General features: G+C 46.6%; 1 protein-coding gene across 4 annotated transcripts in view; it reads left to right on the forward strand.

Annotated features, from left to right (window-relative positions):
- Window positions 1–12,647, forward strand: part of MBNL3 (muscleblind like splicing regulator 3) — a 75,825-nt gene that overhangs the window by 45,188 nt on the left and 17,990 nt on the right. For 3 of the 4 annotated variants that reach the window (XR_012640808.1, XM_074962750.1, XM_074962751.1), the window contains exons 3-4: window positions 8,124–8,324; window positions 10,131–10,367. Coding sequence is in view for 3 of the 4 variants with exons in the window: in XM_074962750.1 (XP_074818851.1) it covers window positions 8,124–8,324; window positions 10,131–10,367 (438 nt within the window). In the remaining variant the exon portion in view is untranslated. Of the gene's footprint in view, window positions 1–8,123; window positions 8,325–10,130; window positions 10,368–12,565; window positions 12,620–12,647 lie in introns of all 4 variants that reach the window. The other variant, XM_074962752.1, reaches the window with a different exon arrangement.

Genomic DNA, 12,647 nt, shown 5'->3' on the forward strand with positions numbered 1-12,647 from the left:
ATTTATCCCACACTCCACACCACGAGGCAGGGCAGCACTGTTATCCCCGCTTGCAGAGGGGGAACTGAGTCGTAGATGAGCTGAGAGTACAGCTACTCGCAGAGCTGGATGTGGTGTTCCCAGCTTGGCTAGGTGGTCTAGCTTTGACCGAGCCGATGTGCTGAGAACACCAGTGTCCCCACGCTGCGGGCAGCGGGATGGGCTAAGTTCCTATGGTCCTGGGTGGGATCATCCCACGGCTTGTTCCTCAGCAGTTGTACGGCTGTTTTTGGCACACTGGCTTGATCGCAGCTAGCAAGCTGGTAACTACACTTCTAGCTCCACATGGAGATGCTCCCGCAGGGACTCGCCCAAGGTCTCATGGATGGTCTGTGGAAGCAGAGATTTGAACCTGGATCTCAGGCCAGTTCCTAAACATAGGCTTGTCCTTCCTCACAATAGGGGCCCAATCGTGATTCGCACCTCTCAGCCAAACCGTAGTACAAATTAATAATAATAGATCTGGTGTCCGTCTGTGTAAGCACTGAAGATCTTGTTTGCTGAGAAGCAGGCTGCATGAGATTTTATACCCTTGCTTTACATCACTGATGCCAGTAAACAAGGTCGTCTTTGAGCCAACGGTTTCTCTTCCATTAAAGACCATCTGTTTTCATCAGGCACAAGGACACTCGAGCCAGCTGCATTCATCTCCATGTGCTTAGCCTCCATGCTAAAGATCCCAGAGCTTATCTGCAACGAGTCCCACATCATGAGGATGTGCCCTCAGCATTCATTTGTAACATTTTTGCATCCTGTTTTTCAATCTCCTTGTTTTTGGTCACACTACTACAGAACCTTTTCCTGGGCAGTTTCAGCTGTGGACTGACCAGTGCTGTTACTCGTACATATGGGTAGCCCAGATGGCACTGCTTAGCAGAGAACTGGCTCATTCTTCTACCTAATGCTGCTTCTGCATTTATACTTCTGGGATCAGAGGCAATTCCTTTGCTTGGATTAGTAACAAGCATTTCTGTCTTACATAGGACTCGTTTTAGTGCTGTTTATCAAAACAGTGCCTCCCGTTCACACCCACAGTGTTATGCACCAGCCTTAGCATGTTTTCTGTTAGGGATATTCAGCACAGCTCCAAATCTGTTAGGAGAGTTAACTCTGTGCAAGGCCCAGACCAAAGTCCCGGGCCAAATGCAGCATGCAGAAGAAACACTTGGATACTGCCTGTTTGCCAGACTTCTGCTCCTACACTGCTTTGACCTGCCACTGGGCTCATTCCTCCACAGTGTTTCACGCCTCAGAAAAAGCTGCACTCTAGAATCCACAAAGGAACATTTGACATTGAGCAGCCCACAGACACGCTGCTCTGGATGGGGTGGGCGGTGCGGTTGGCTCGCTGGACGATTGAGGCTTTCTCTGTGAAGATGCATTTGTGCTGCTTTTCCACACTGGCACCCTTTCGCTTCCTGCACTAGTTATTCCTCCCCTGGCATCCACAGTGTCCCCTTACTCTGATCCCAGCGATAAGCCCCCAGGGCCCTTCTGGGTAAGGTAAAGCACTGCCCCTCGGGTTAGCTACCCCAGCCCCTGTGTGTCAGCCAGCCAGGTTCGCTTGCTGTTCCGTATTCCCTTTGCCTAAGCTGTTGGCATGTGTTCTGTGCCAGGCCATCACGCAGCCATGGTCTTTTGAGAACCTCTTTTAAAGCTTTTATTTCGCCCCTCTCCTGAGATGGGGAGGTTTCTTGTGCAGCACACATTTTGTTTTCAGTCAGCGAACGAGGAAATTTAGATTGTCTCCTTCATTCCATCTAGTGAGGTTAGCTGCTTATTTAAGCTGCTCTCCCCCTTCAATCTATTCACGGTACACTTCACTGAATGGCTCCCAAAGAAGCAGGGTTCTGTGTCCACCTACCCATCGAGAACCTCCTTCCCATCAGCTGCTTCAGCCCTGCTGTTCTTGACTTTGCTGACAGTGCGTTTATTTATTGATGAACCCATATTGGTAGCTGCTGTCAGTTTGTAGCGCCCTGACACCAGAATGTAACCGATGTCCCTTAGGTTCAGGGCTTCTGGTAGTGCTACATTTAAAAACACAAATGTCTGCGAGGGGCACTGCCACCTGCATGGCAGGGCTTGCAAGAGTGGGAAGAGAAAAAAAGAGCTAAAGCTCTTTTGCTTTAGAACATACCAGATCGTGTGCAGAGATTAAACTCTCCTGTCTGTCTCAAACACACGTGCGTGCATACACAATCTCTCTTTTTCTCATAGACGTGGGCTTGCTCTCGCTCGCTCTGTCACGCATGTGCGCTCTCGCACGCTCGCTCTGTCACGCGCGCATGCTCTCACGTGCTTGCTCCCTCTCCCAACAAGAAAGGATCATCTCAGTTTTCTAAACCTCACTGCTCCAGTGTCTTCCAGGCTCTGAAGGTGGCTGAGATGTTAGTTAGTCGTAGTAGCAGCCTTATTTATATAGTGCCCAGCATGTGCTAAGTGGGTTAGCTGATCCAAAGCCTGTTAGTCCATGCCCAAAAGAGCATACAGACTGCACAGACAGTGCGTACTGAAAGCCTGTTTACGTGCCCACTCATGCAGTGGACCCAATTTATAGAGACCGTTGGCAGTGTTCCCTCTAATTTTTTACGTCCCATGTGCGGAATGAATTTTGTTATGTGCACCAATATGGAGGTGATGTGTGGCAGGGGTTGGGCTAAGGGGTTCAGAGTGGGGAGGGGGCTCAGGGCTGGGGCAGAGTTGGGTTTGTGGGAGGGTAAGGGCTCTGGCTGGGGGTGCAGGCTCTGGGGTGGGGCCAGGGATAAGGAGTTTGGGGTGTAGGCTGCCCTGGGGCTGTGGTAGGGAGTGAGGACTCCCCCAGCCCTCTCTCTCGGGGCAGCTCCAGGGGAGAGGGGGGGTGAGGCACTTCTCCCGACCTGTGTGGCCCTTTATAGCCTGCTGTGGGGCTGTGCAGCTTAGAAGGAACTTAGACAGTTGGGACTTCTCATAAGCTTTGAAACAATCTAAAGGGGGGGAGCGTTTTCAGCCTGCTGTTCGGGAGCTGTGCTGAGCAGCTCACGTTGATGTTAGGGAGAGTCTCGGAGCTCTGTCCTGAAACTTTACCTCCCCTGGGGTCTCAGAGCTACAAGTTCCCGGAAGCTGCCATGCCATACGCTGAAGGGGCATGAGAGGATACAGTACACAATTACACTGCCCCTAAAACATTGCCATCCTGTAGAAATGTCCTCGGCGCCAGATCCCGCTCCCCACACAAAGCAGACAGTGCCGTTTCCCCGTCTGTAAAATGAGGGTAATGATGCTTGTCTCCTTTGTGAAGCGCTTTGAGATCGACTGATGAAAAGCACTAGCTAAGAGCTCGGAGGCAGTATTATTAGTAATTAATCACGTGAGCGAGGGGACCAGGATTAAGCTGTCTTTGAGGGTCTCAAAGAGAGATGCTTGAGTCCAGGCGTTTTGGAACAGTTACATTGTGCTGATCAGGAATTGACTGTGTACGAGGAGTTTGTTGCATTTACGTCAGGAAGGAATCTGGCACGGGGAGCTCGCACAGATTTCCAGGAGAACGGAACTTGGCCAGCAGAGTCTTTGTTACTGGTAATGATGCGGGAGCCAGGCAATTAGGAAAGCCATCTTCTTCACTTGTAAAACACAATAAATCCAGACCCTCCCCATGCCATTTTTACAGGGCTTTTTCAGGGCATTAACCACACTTCATATTGACAATGGTCTGCTTCGACATAGGTCACAAATTAAATGAATTGGTACTATCAGCTGCTGCTCCAGTCATTTCTGTATAACAGTCTCTTGGAAGGAAAGGCCAAGGACAGGATTTGTACTGTAAGTCAAGACTGAGGTTCATTGGACAGGCTGCTGGAGAAGGCTTGCATGATGCTGGGCTACAGTGCACGTGGCCAGTAGCTGGCTGCCTGTGGCAGGGCAGGAGTGGAAACTTGCAGCCGTCCAAGTGAAAATGAATGGGAAGCTTATGAGTTTCAGTCTGAGCCCTAGGGCAGGGTGGGGATTTTCAGTCAGCAGCACTGGAGTGTGGAATTTATACAAGCAGAAGCCATTGTTATGAAACCTTGAGGACTGTGCAGCTGATGCCTCCTGAGAATCAGGTAAACCAATGTGCGTGTCACCTGCAGCAATTAAGACTCTCACGTCCCATCGCACGTGCGTGTGTGTGCGTCTTCAATCCAGCCAAGCTCTGCTGTGCTCAGGACCAGGAAGATGAGGGTTGGGCAGAGGTGATATGACACCACCTTTAAGTTCCCCTAGTCCTGGAAAACACTGGAGGATGAGCTGTGGGATGGCAGGCGCATGATGGAAAGACAGCTAGGTCAGCTCCACCCCCCTGGGAATGCTGAGTACTTTGGGGGAATCCCTGGGTAGCCACGTAAGCCAGCTGCAAATTTGCCATCGGAGCAGTGCGAAGGGGCCATAATAGAGCAGAGAATCTGGCTCTGTGTGTGGGAGAACGAGAGAGAGAACATGAGTTGGGGAAAACTGAGGATGGTGTCTCTGAATCATTTTGCCTGGATGTTTCCCACTGCCTTATTCTAGACATGTTGGACCCCTCAGTTTTGCTTTTCCATGCAATTCCAGGAGACGGCTGTTTTTCATGTTGAGAAGATGTAATCTTCACCATGTCAGAGCCCCCTTTGCTCAGAATGCACCCATATTTGTTTGGAAATCAGCTGCTTTCCACTAGGGAAGGGGCCTGGTATGAGTGAAGGATCTGCAGGAAGTCATGAGTTTTTCAGGGAAATGGGCCCATCTTCCAGTTCCTAAAGAAACCCAAAGGCCTTCGTGGAGCGGGTGGTTTGGTGTTTCATTGGAAATATTTCACACCACTCAGATATATTCTTTCTAGCTACTGCCATGTGTTCCAGTCCCCACAGCCTCCCCTCCCGAACCACGAGTGCCTGCCCAGGGCTCCAGGCCCACTGGCTTTCCCTGCCCTGCTCCATCCAGAAACAGCAGTAGTAGCCAGGAGGAACATCCTTCCTTCATCTCTGAACCAAGGCCTCTGTGGGGCACACCCTTGGCTCGGCTGAGGTGCAGAGCAGCCATAGTCAGCTATAAACTTGGCTAAAAGGCTCCCCTCAAGGGTTTACCCTGCCTAGGAGACATAGGAGCTTCTCCGCCACGCTGCCTCCTGGCCAGGATGGCCATTCGACTCCCTGGGGTCGTGAGCAGCTGGTGTAATGTAGGTCAGCACCAATTGTGTGCACACCTAAGCACACATGTGCGGGAAAGTTTGGGCCATAGTGGATGTGTGTGTCCAGAAAACAAGGGCTGCGTCAAGCTCTAGCCCGATGCTGTTAGAACTGACCAGGTTATAAGCATCTTTTAAAAAGGATTAACAATGGCAATGCCAACAGATGTTTAACAGGTGCCACTGTAATTACTAGCGCTTCTAAAAATAAAACCAGTCTGTGCGCTGCTGCCTTCCATTGACCTGCGGCGCGGTTTTAGGGAGCCACATATATTTCAGGACCCTCAAAGAGTTTTTCTAACAACAAAAGATATAGTGTGGCTGGGAGCTGCAGAGAATTGAAATAGGAAAGAAAGTGATTTATTAAAGGGCTGTGTGCTGAAATCGCAAGGGTGTAATATTTAAAATCTCCCATCCACTTTGATGGGTCTTGGATCAGGCCCCAGCTTGGTGTGGACCCAAAGGAGGAAAACTGGAAGCATCTCTTAGAGAGAGGATTTTTTTAGCTCTGCCAGATTGACAGTGTCTGCTTCACTGATTTAGCATCCTGTCTCAACTCATTCTGAGACACACAGTGGGATGTATTTGGGAAATGGCCTTGCACCCCTAACCCTACCATGGTCCCAGAGACAAGTAAGATGCTGCTGGCTGTCACCACAACTGTGTAAAAGTGGAGTCGTTCTAGATAGCTGTTAAGTCAGGAACGTGGGGTGTATTTGGGTTGACGTTACCTTGGGCAAAGGAGAGTAGATAATGTATTCCAATTCACAACAGTCGAGGTGTTTGCTAGTATGTGAAAGTGCTAGTGTGAGGGAACTGGCAAGAAACAAAATATACCCATGTAGCTTTTCTGAAATTGGCACAATTGAAAGAGAATTTTGGGTATAAAAAAGCAAACGTAAACCTGGGTGCATCTGTGTGTGCGCCTGCGCACGTGTCTGTGCACAAGCATATGTGTCTGTATTTGTGCATGAGCGTATCTGTGTGCATGAGCTTGTGTTTGTGTGCACACATCTGTGTGCACACGCTTGTGATTTCCTTGGAGTAGGCTTGTTTTCATTGCTGAGCAGTGAGTCTAGCTGCCTACAGTAGAATTGGAGATTTGTGAGTGTAAATAGGGTTTTGTCATAACCAACATTTTACATTGAACGCGACTGATGTCATGGAGAAGGATAACGATGATGATTACAAACCCCCATGCTCACCTCACTCTGGGCCTGATCCAAAGCCCATTGAAGTCTATAGAAAGATTCCCATTGCCTTCTACAGGCTTTGCATCGGGCCCGCCGTGCATGCAGCTTCTTTCTGTATCAGCTGGCATTTTTCACAGATCAGGAGTGAGATCTGGCTTGACCATTGTTTTGGGGCAGCACTAATTCACATGTGTTCCTACTGCAGCTACACTGAACTGCAGCTGTAGTGGAGAGATTCATTGCCAATTGAGGGAAATCTGAAGGCTGCCACAGTTGGGTCTAGTATCAGTTATTGGGTTTAGTGTGTGGGTGCTGGGTGGCACCGGTGGCCTGTGGTATACAGGAACTCGACTAGGTGATCAGGTGTTCCCTTCTGGCCTTAAATTCCATCACTTCTGTGACTTCGACATTCTCCAGTAGAAGCTTCGACTGCTAAGACAGCAATGGTGGATAGTCTTGTGTTCAGCACGGTAGCGTCTTCCTTCCCAAAGCATGTTACAAAGTACAAAGGCATACAAACTGACTACACACACACACATCATCTCACGCATTCCTGAGAGTGTCACTTCTGGCCTGAAACATAGCAGTAGTTTCCCAATGCACAGCAATCGTTTAGGGCCCCGACCTGACAAGGCACTTAAGCATATAGAATTATCAAAGTGGAGGGCTGGACGGGAGCTCAAGAGATCATCTAGTCCAGTACCCAGCCCCTTGCTTAATGTTAAACACATCAAAAGTCCCACTGAATTCAGTGGGACTATTCACATGCTTAAAGTTAAGCACCTGCTTAAGTGCTTTGCTAGATCTGGGCCAAAAGAGAGAGTGAAAATTCTCTTATCCAACTGACCTTGCTGAGGGAGTTGCCAAGATGGAAACTGGCTAGGACGCTTGGATAACAACTCTGCTGCTCTTACCAAACTGCCATGGGATCTTTAATGATCATGTGTGGTCCAGACTCAAGAGCTTTGTATTATGTCTTATCCAGAACATGACACCTCTAGTATCCCAGTTCCTCCTAAAGCCATACCGGGGCACTGTTTTAGTTCTGGCCCAGAGAGAAGAGTACCACCTACCAAGTCACCTGGGTGGTGTTTGGTCATTTCTCTTCCAAATACTGAACCTACTTGATCTTGCCTACTTTGGGAGATCTGACAAGATCATGGCATAAGGTGACTTAGCTGTAGGTTTAGTGAGCCTCATGTAATGGTCTTCTCATTCAGACAGGTCCAATACAATGCCAGATATATGTGCAAATAATAGCTTCGGTGTGAGGAGCACAGATGTTGGTAATGATATGGATCCCAACCTTGCGGGATGCTTAGCATGTTATAGGAATAGGCCCATCGAGGGGTCAGGTAAAGGAGAAATTTAATTTGGGAGAAACTGGTTGGGAGTGAGGTGACTGGTTAATTTGCGCCTGCTCTGATTGCTGGCCTGCATTGTGTCATTAAACTATAAAGATCATCGATACTCTTTGTTCTTACAAATGAAGAAGTCTTTTGTTTAGAATGTGTCACGTTCATGTGAGTCAATAGAAACGAATGGATCACAAGTAAATGACAGTAAATTAATAGACTGAAAAGCAAAGCATTTTGATGTTGCTAACCACGCTGTCTACAAGGGTTTCCAGTGTTACAAACTAGACTTTGACTGCCATAATCCACGACCGAGCATTGTGGTAACATATTTTTCCTTTTTCTTACATGCAGACTACGTTTCCTGTGACTCCATCACTTGCAACTAGTCCCACCATGGCTTTTAGTCCCTACCTAAGTCATGTTTCTCCTGGGATGGGCTTGGTTCCTGCAGAGCTTTTACCAAATACACCTGTCTTGGTTTCCGGAAATCCTACTGTTACAGTACCGGGAGGCTCTGTTGCTCAGAAACTGATGCGTACGGATAAATTGGAGGTATGTGGACTGTAAAACACAATATTATGGAAGGGGATTTAAGGGGCCCATTGGGCCAAATTTTGCTCCCTGTTGCAGCAGTGTAAATCCAGAACAGCATTGTGGCCTTCAATGCACAGGTGTGTGTCAGAGCAGAATCTGACCCCCTTTCTTTGCAAGGCATGCTATTTTGAGACCCTCGCTAAGAAGTTTTTAAGTTGTTGGTGCTACCACACCCTGCAGTGGGTTGCTCATTGTGAGCCCGAGCCAAAGTTGCTGGAAGCTTGTGAGCTTGGTCTCTCCCTTGATTTCAATGTGCTTTGGGGCCTTACTTTTTTCTGTTAGGTCACAATCCGATAAAATCACTTTCTGTGGGTGTTACACTTAGATGTGAATGGGTGACCTCACCTAAGGCAGAACTTTCCGTAGTGGTGAGTTAGGTTAGACATGCTTCGGATAAGAATCTGGACAGGAGATGACAGCCTCTTCCCTCTTTTTAAGTTGGACCCAGTCCAGTTCTTGTTGAAGTCGATACAAAGACTCTCACTAAGTTCCAGGGAAGTTGGATCAGGCCCTATGCGAATGACACTTGCTGAGGTGGTAATGTTAGTTTTGTTTCCCTTCAGACTTACGGCATCGCTCTTCTAGGGAGGCCAGGTTGGGTGGGGAGGGGGTTGGTGGTCATGGAGTTTAAGTATAATATTGAATAAACATTTTGCGCATAAAGACGTCTTTTCCAATAAGACAACCCTCCTCGGTGTAGTCACTGTTTATTTAGGGGGAACCCTGGGGAGTGTTAATACTGTATGTATGTTGAAAACCTAAAGAAGGGCTGAGTTTAGACAGAAAGTACATTTTAGGAGCTAAGGGCTGATGGCCCAAATTCCAAGGGAGTCACAAACATTGGTGTAAATTATCTCTCAGGACGTAAGTGTAAAAAAATGTCACTCAGATCCTCAGCCACCACCCTTCTTTGTCTTCCACCTTTACACCCTCCGGGGGATTGCTTTTCCTGCTGCAGTCCTTCTGACCCGTCCCTAAGCATATAAGTGAGTGTAACTGACACCACTAGCATCAGGACATCTGAATTTTGACCCAATATATCAGTTAGCGATCTTTCTAAATTCCCCAGATCAAGGAAACCTTGAAGATCCATTTTACAGAAATGTGGCTCTGTGCCTTTGAAATTTTGTTGTTCGTAATGTATAAGGAACAACTTGTCCTTCACAAAGATGGCAGTTCCGTCGGTGCCTTCAGAGAACATTATTGGGTTTTAATGCATTGTCATCAAACTCATTGTCATGTAACTGGTGGGTCAGTTTTATTGGGAAAAGTGATCAGCGTATTCTTAGGCAGGACTTGTTGCAAATGTTAGTAGCTTACTCTTTGTACATTAATGTATTGCTTGAGAGAATGCTTTTCTGCTGAATATTTTTAAACTCAGATCTCAGTAAGGCAAAAATGGCAGAAATATTAAAATGTAGCTTAAAGGTAGGGGTAAAATACTCGCCCCTGGACGTTAATGCCAAAACACCCATTGACTTCAGTGGAGCCAAAATTTACCCTGGGAAGTTTAAATTCTGCACGTGTCCTGTTCCACGCTTCCTGTTACCATTGTTAATATTGTAGCTAGCCCAGATCATGATTCCGCATCCGGACTGATGGGGAATAGCACCGTGAAGTGCTACCCAGCAGGACTAAAGGGTGTAGAGTCAGAACCACAGCTCTGCTGAGTGTAATGCAACCCTCTCGACTGCCATCCCTGGTTGAACATGCTGAGAGAAGGCTAACTCAATGTCGTGCTCAACTATGTGACTTCCTTTTAAGGTTTGCCGAGAGTTTCAGCGTGGAAATTGCACACGTGGTGAGAACGATTGCCGTTATGCTCACCCCATAGATATTGCAATGATAGACACAAATGAAAACACTGTTACAGTTTGCATGGATTACATCAAAGGCCGATGCTCTAGGGAGAAATGCAAGTACTTTCATCCCCCTGCACACCTGCAAGCCAAAATCAAGGCAGCTCAACACCAGGTGAACCAGACAGCTGCAACTGCAATGGTAAGGGCATGACCTGCCGTATCAAACCATAGAGCCATTATGAAAAGATTTTATATATGCAGGAAGTAGAAAAGTGATGCTAAGTATTTGGAAAAGTCTATGTGATGAGCTGAAAGTGTGTCCATCTCTCCATCCCTTCATTGTAATCAGTGTAGCATGATGTATCGTATCTCATTGTTTGGGGATGTGATGGCAAAGCACATGGTCTTCCGACTTGACATTATGGAGTGAAATGCATCAAACATTAATGCAACTTCACTAACAATGAACACAAACTTTTCCCTGTGCAAGCCTTGGCTACCATTTTAGTCTGAATAGTGTGCAAAGCCAATCTGATTACAAACTGAATGGGTAATATACATGCCCCATTCAAGTCAATGGCAAAACTGTTGACTTCAGTGGAGCCAGGATTTCACCCGCTGATTCTAGAAAATTAAGCAGCATTGTGCTGTTACTAAGGCTCAGTCCTCTGAGGCGATGATTCCCTTAAGTCAAAGGGAGATGAAGATGCTCTGTAGCTAGAAGGTGGTGCTCAGCACCAGACAGAATCAAGTCCTGAGTGCATTTTAATTGGAGTCTTTGCATCCCAAAGCAGCATAGTGATAAATAAAGGTCTAAAAACAAGCCAAGGGAGCTTTAGTACGCATGGGCCAGGGTGTAAATGGATGCAGCTCTGTTCACTTCAGTGGAGCTGCATCCATTTGCACAGCTGAGGGTATGGTACCATAAGTACATTTCAAAAGGTAGCAAAGCCCAGTTGCAGACGTGAGGTACTGTGTCTGGAGGAGGAGTTATTGCTATTGTGCATTCTTGTATGGATAATTAATATTGAAAACGGTTCTTCTTTTGCTGATTTAGAAATGCTAATGAATTAAGACTAATTGGCTTTTATGGAGCAACTTTCCCCGCAGAAAGCAAAAGAGGGTACTTTCCATTCATGATGAAATATAATGCAAAAACTGGAAGCAATTATCCTTCAGGCACTAAGCAATATTACATGTGTGCCCTGGATTATATGAATAAAACAGCTGTCCTCTAGTAGAATCCATGAAAGGATGTATATGAAGAACCAATTTATATTAGTGTTTATCTGCCCTACACAGTTTATTTGTAAAAAGGGAGGGGAGTAGCAATTCTTCATTATTTTTGTTGTTGAAAGAACAGCTCTGCTTCACTCAGATCTTTGGTCAGGGAAATGTAAACTCATGTGTTTTTACTTTTTACTAGTTACCTAGGACACTTACACTAAATTAAAGCCAATGCATGTTTTATTCATGCTGCCGGCTCCTGTCATCAAAGTAATTAACCCTATTTGTATGCCATTAACTAGTACCTTTAAAATATTTATTGATTGCTTGTTGCAACACACTTACTACCAAAACAGTTTCCATTATTCATTCAGTTTTGGAGGTTTGATGCATTTCTTGTATCTGGTGAGGATAATAATTTAAAAAAGAAAAGAATGGCTTCTGAGCTTTCATCAAGAATCACGTATGATGCAAAGCATCTGAACAAGCCCCTGTCAAGTAGATTGTGGATCCATTCATCTCCTAAAAGCTCAGGAAGATCTATCTGAAAGGCCCATCCTGCAGGCACTTAATTCACAAGTAACTTTACTCACTTGGGGCCTGATCTCACTCTGCTGAAGTCAGTGGGATTCAGATCAGGCTGTTGGGCCCCAATTCAGAAAAACACTTAAGCATGTGCCAGAGCACCCTTCCTGAGCAGGCACTCCTTCCTTTTCACGAGCAGTCCCCACTGACTCATGTGTGCTGTGTCACTGCAGATTCAAGCCCTAAGTCTGGCATGCCGAGCCATATCATTGAATAAAGCATGAAAAACATGGTTTAAAAAAAACCCAGGTCCACCAACTAATTCTGAAGTAGCTATAGGCTGATACATCATGAGCCGCAGTGAAATTAGTTAGGTCAAATGCTTTCTGTGATCTGTGAGGGGGATTGCTTTGACCTTAAAGATTGCCAAGAGAAAACAGCTGACTAATTAACTGTAGCGAACCCCCCATGTTGTGCATGCCTAGTCTTTTTAATATATTGTATAATGCATTCATTTTTTTTTCTCTTCACCTATCCACAATGTTGCTCTCCTTTTGACGCACCTTTGCTTGCTGTTTTTTGTTGTCGTGCTTGAACCCCCCCTTTGGCCCATTGCCATCATGTGCTCGCTGCCTGCTAATTAAGACTCAGCCAGCTGTCAGATCACTGAAGCGACCCCTCGAGGCAACCTTTGACCTGGTACTTGGACCTTTCACCTTCTTGCTTT

This window comes from Natator depressus, chromosome 9, assembly GCF_965152275.1.
Source record: "Natator depressus isolate rNatDep1 chromosome 9, rNatDep2.hap1, whole genome shotgun sequence".
NCBI lineage: Eukaryota > Metazoa > Chordata > Testudines > Cheloniidae > Natator > Natator depressus.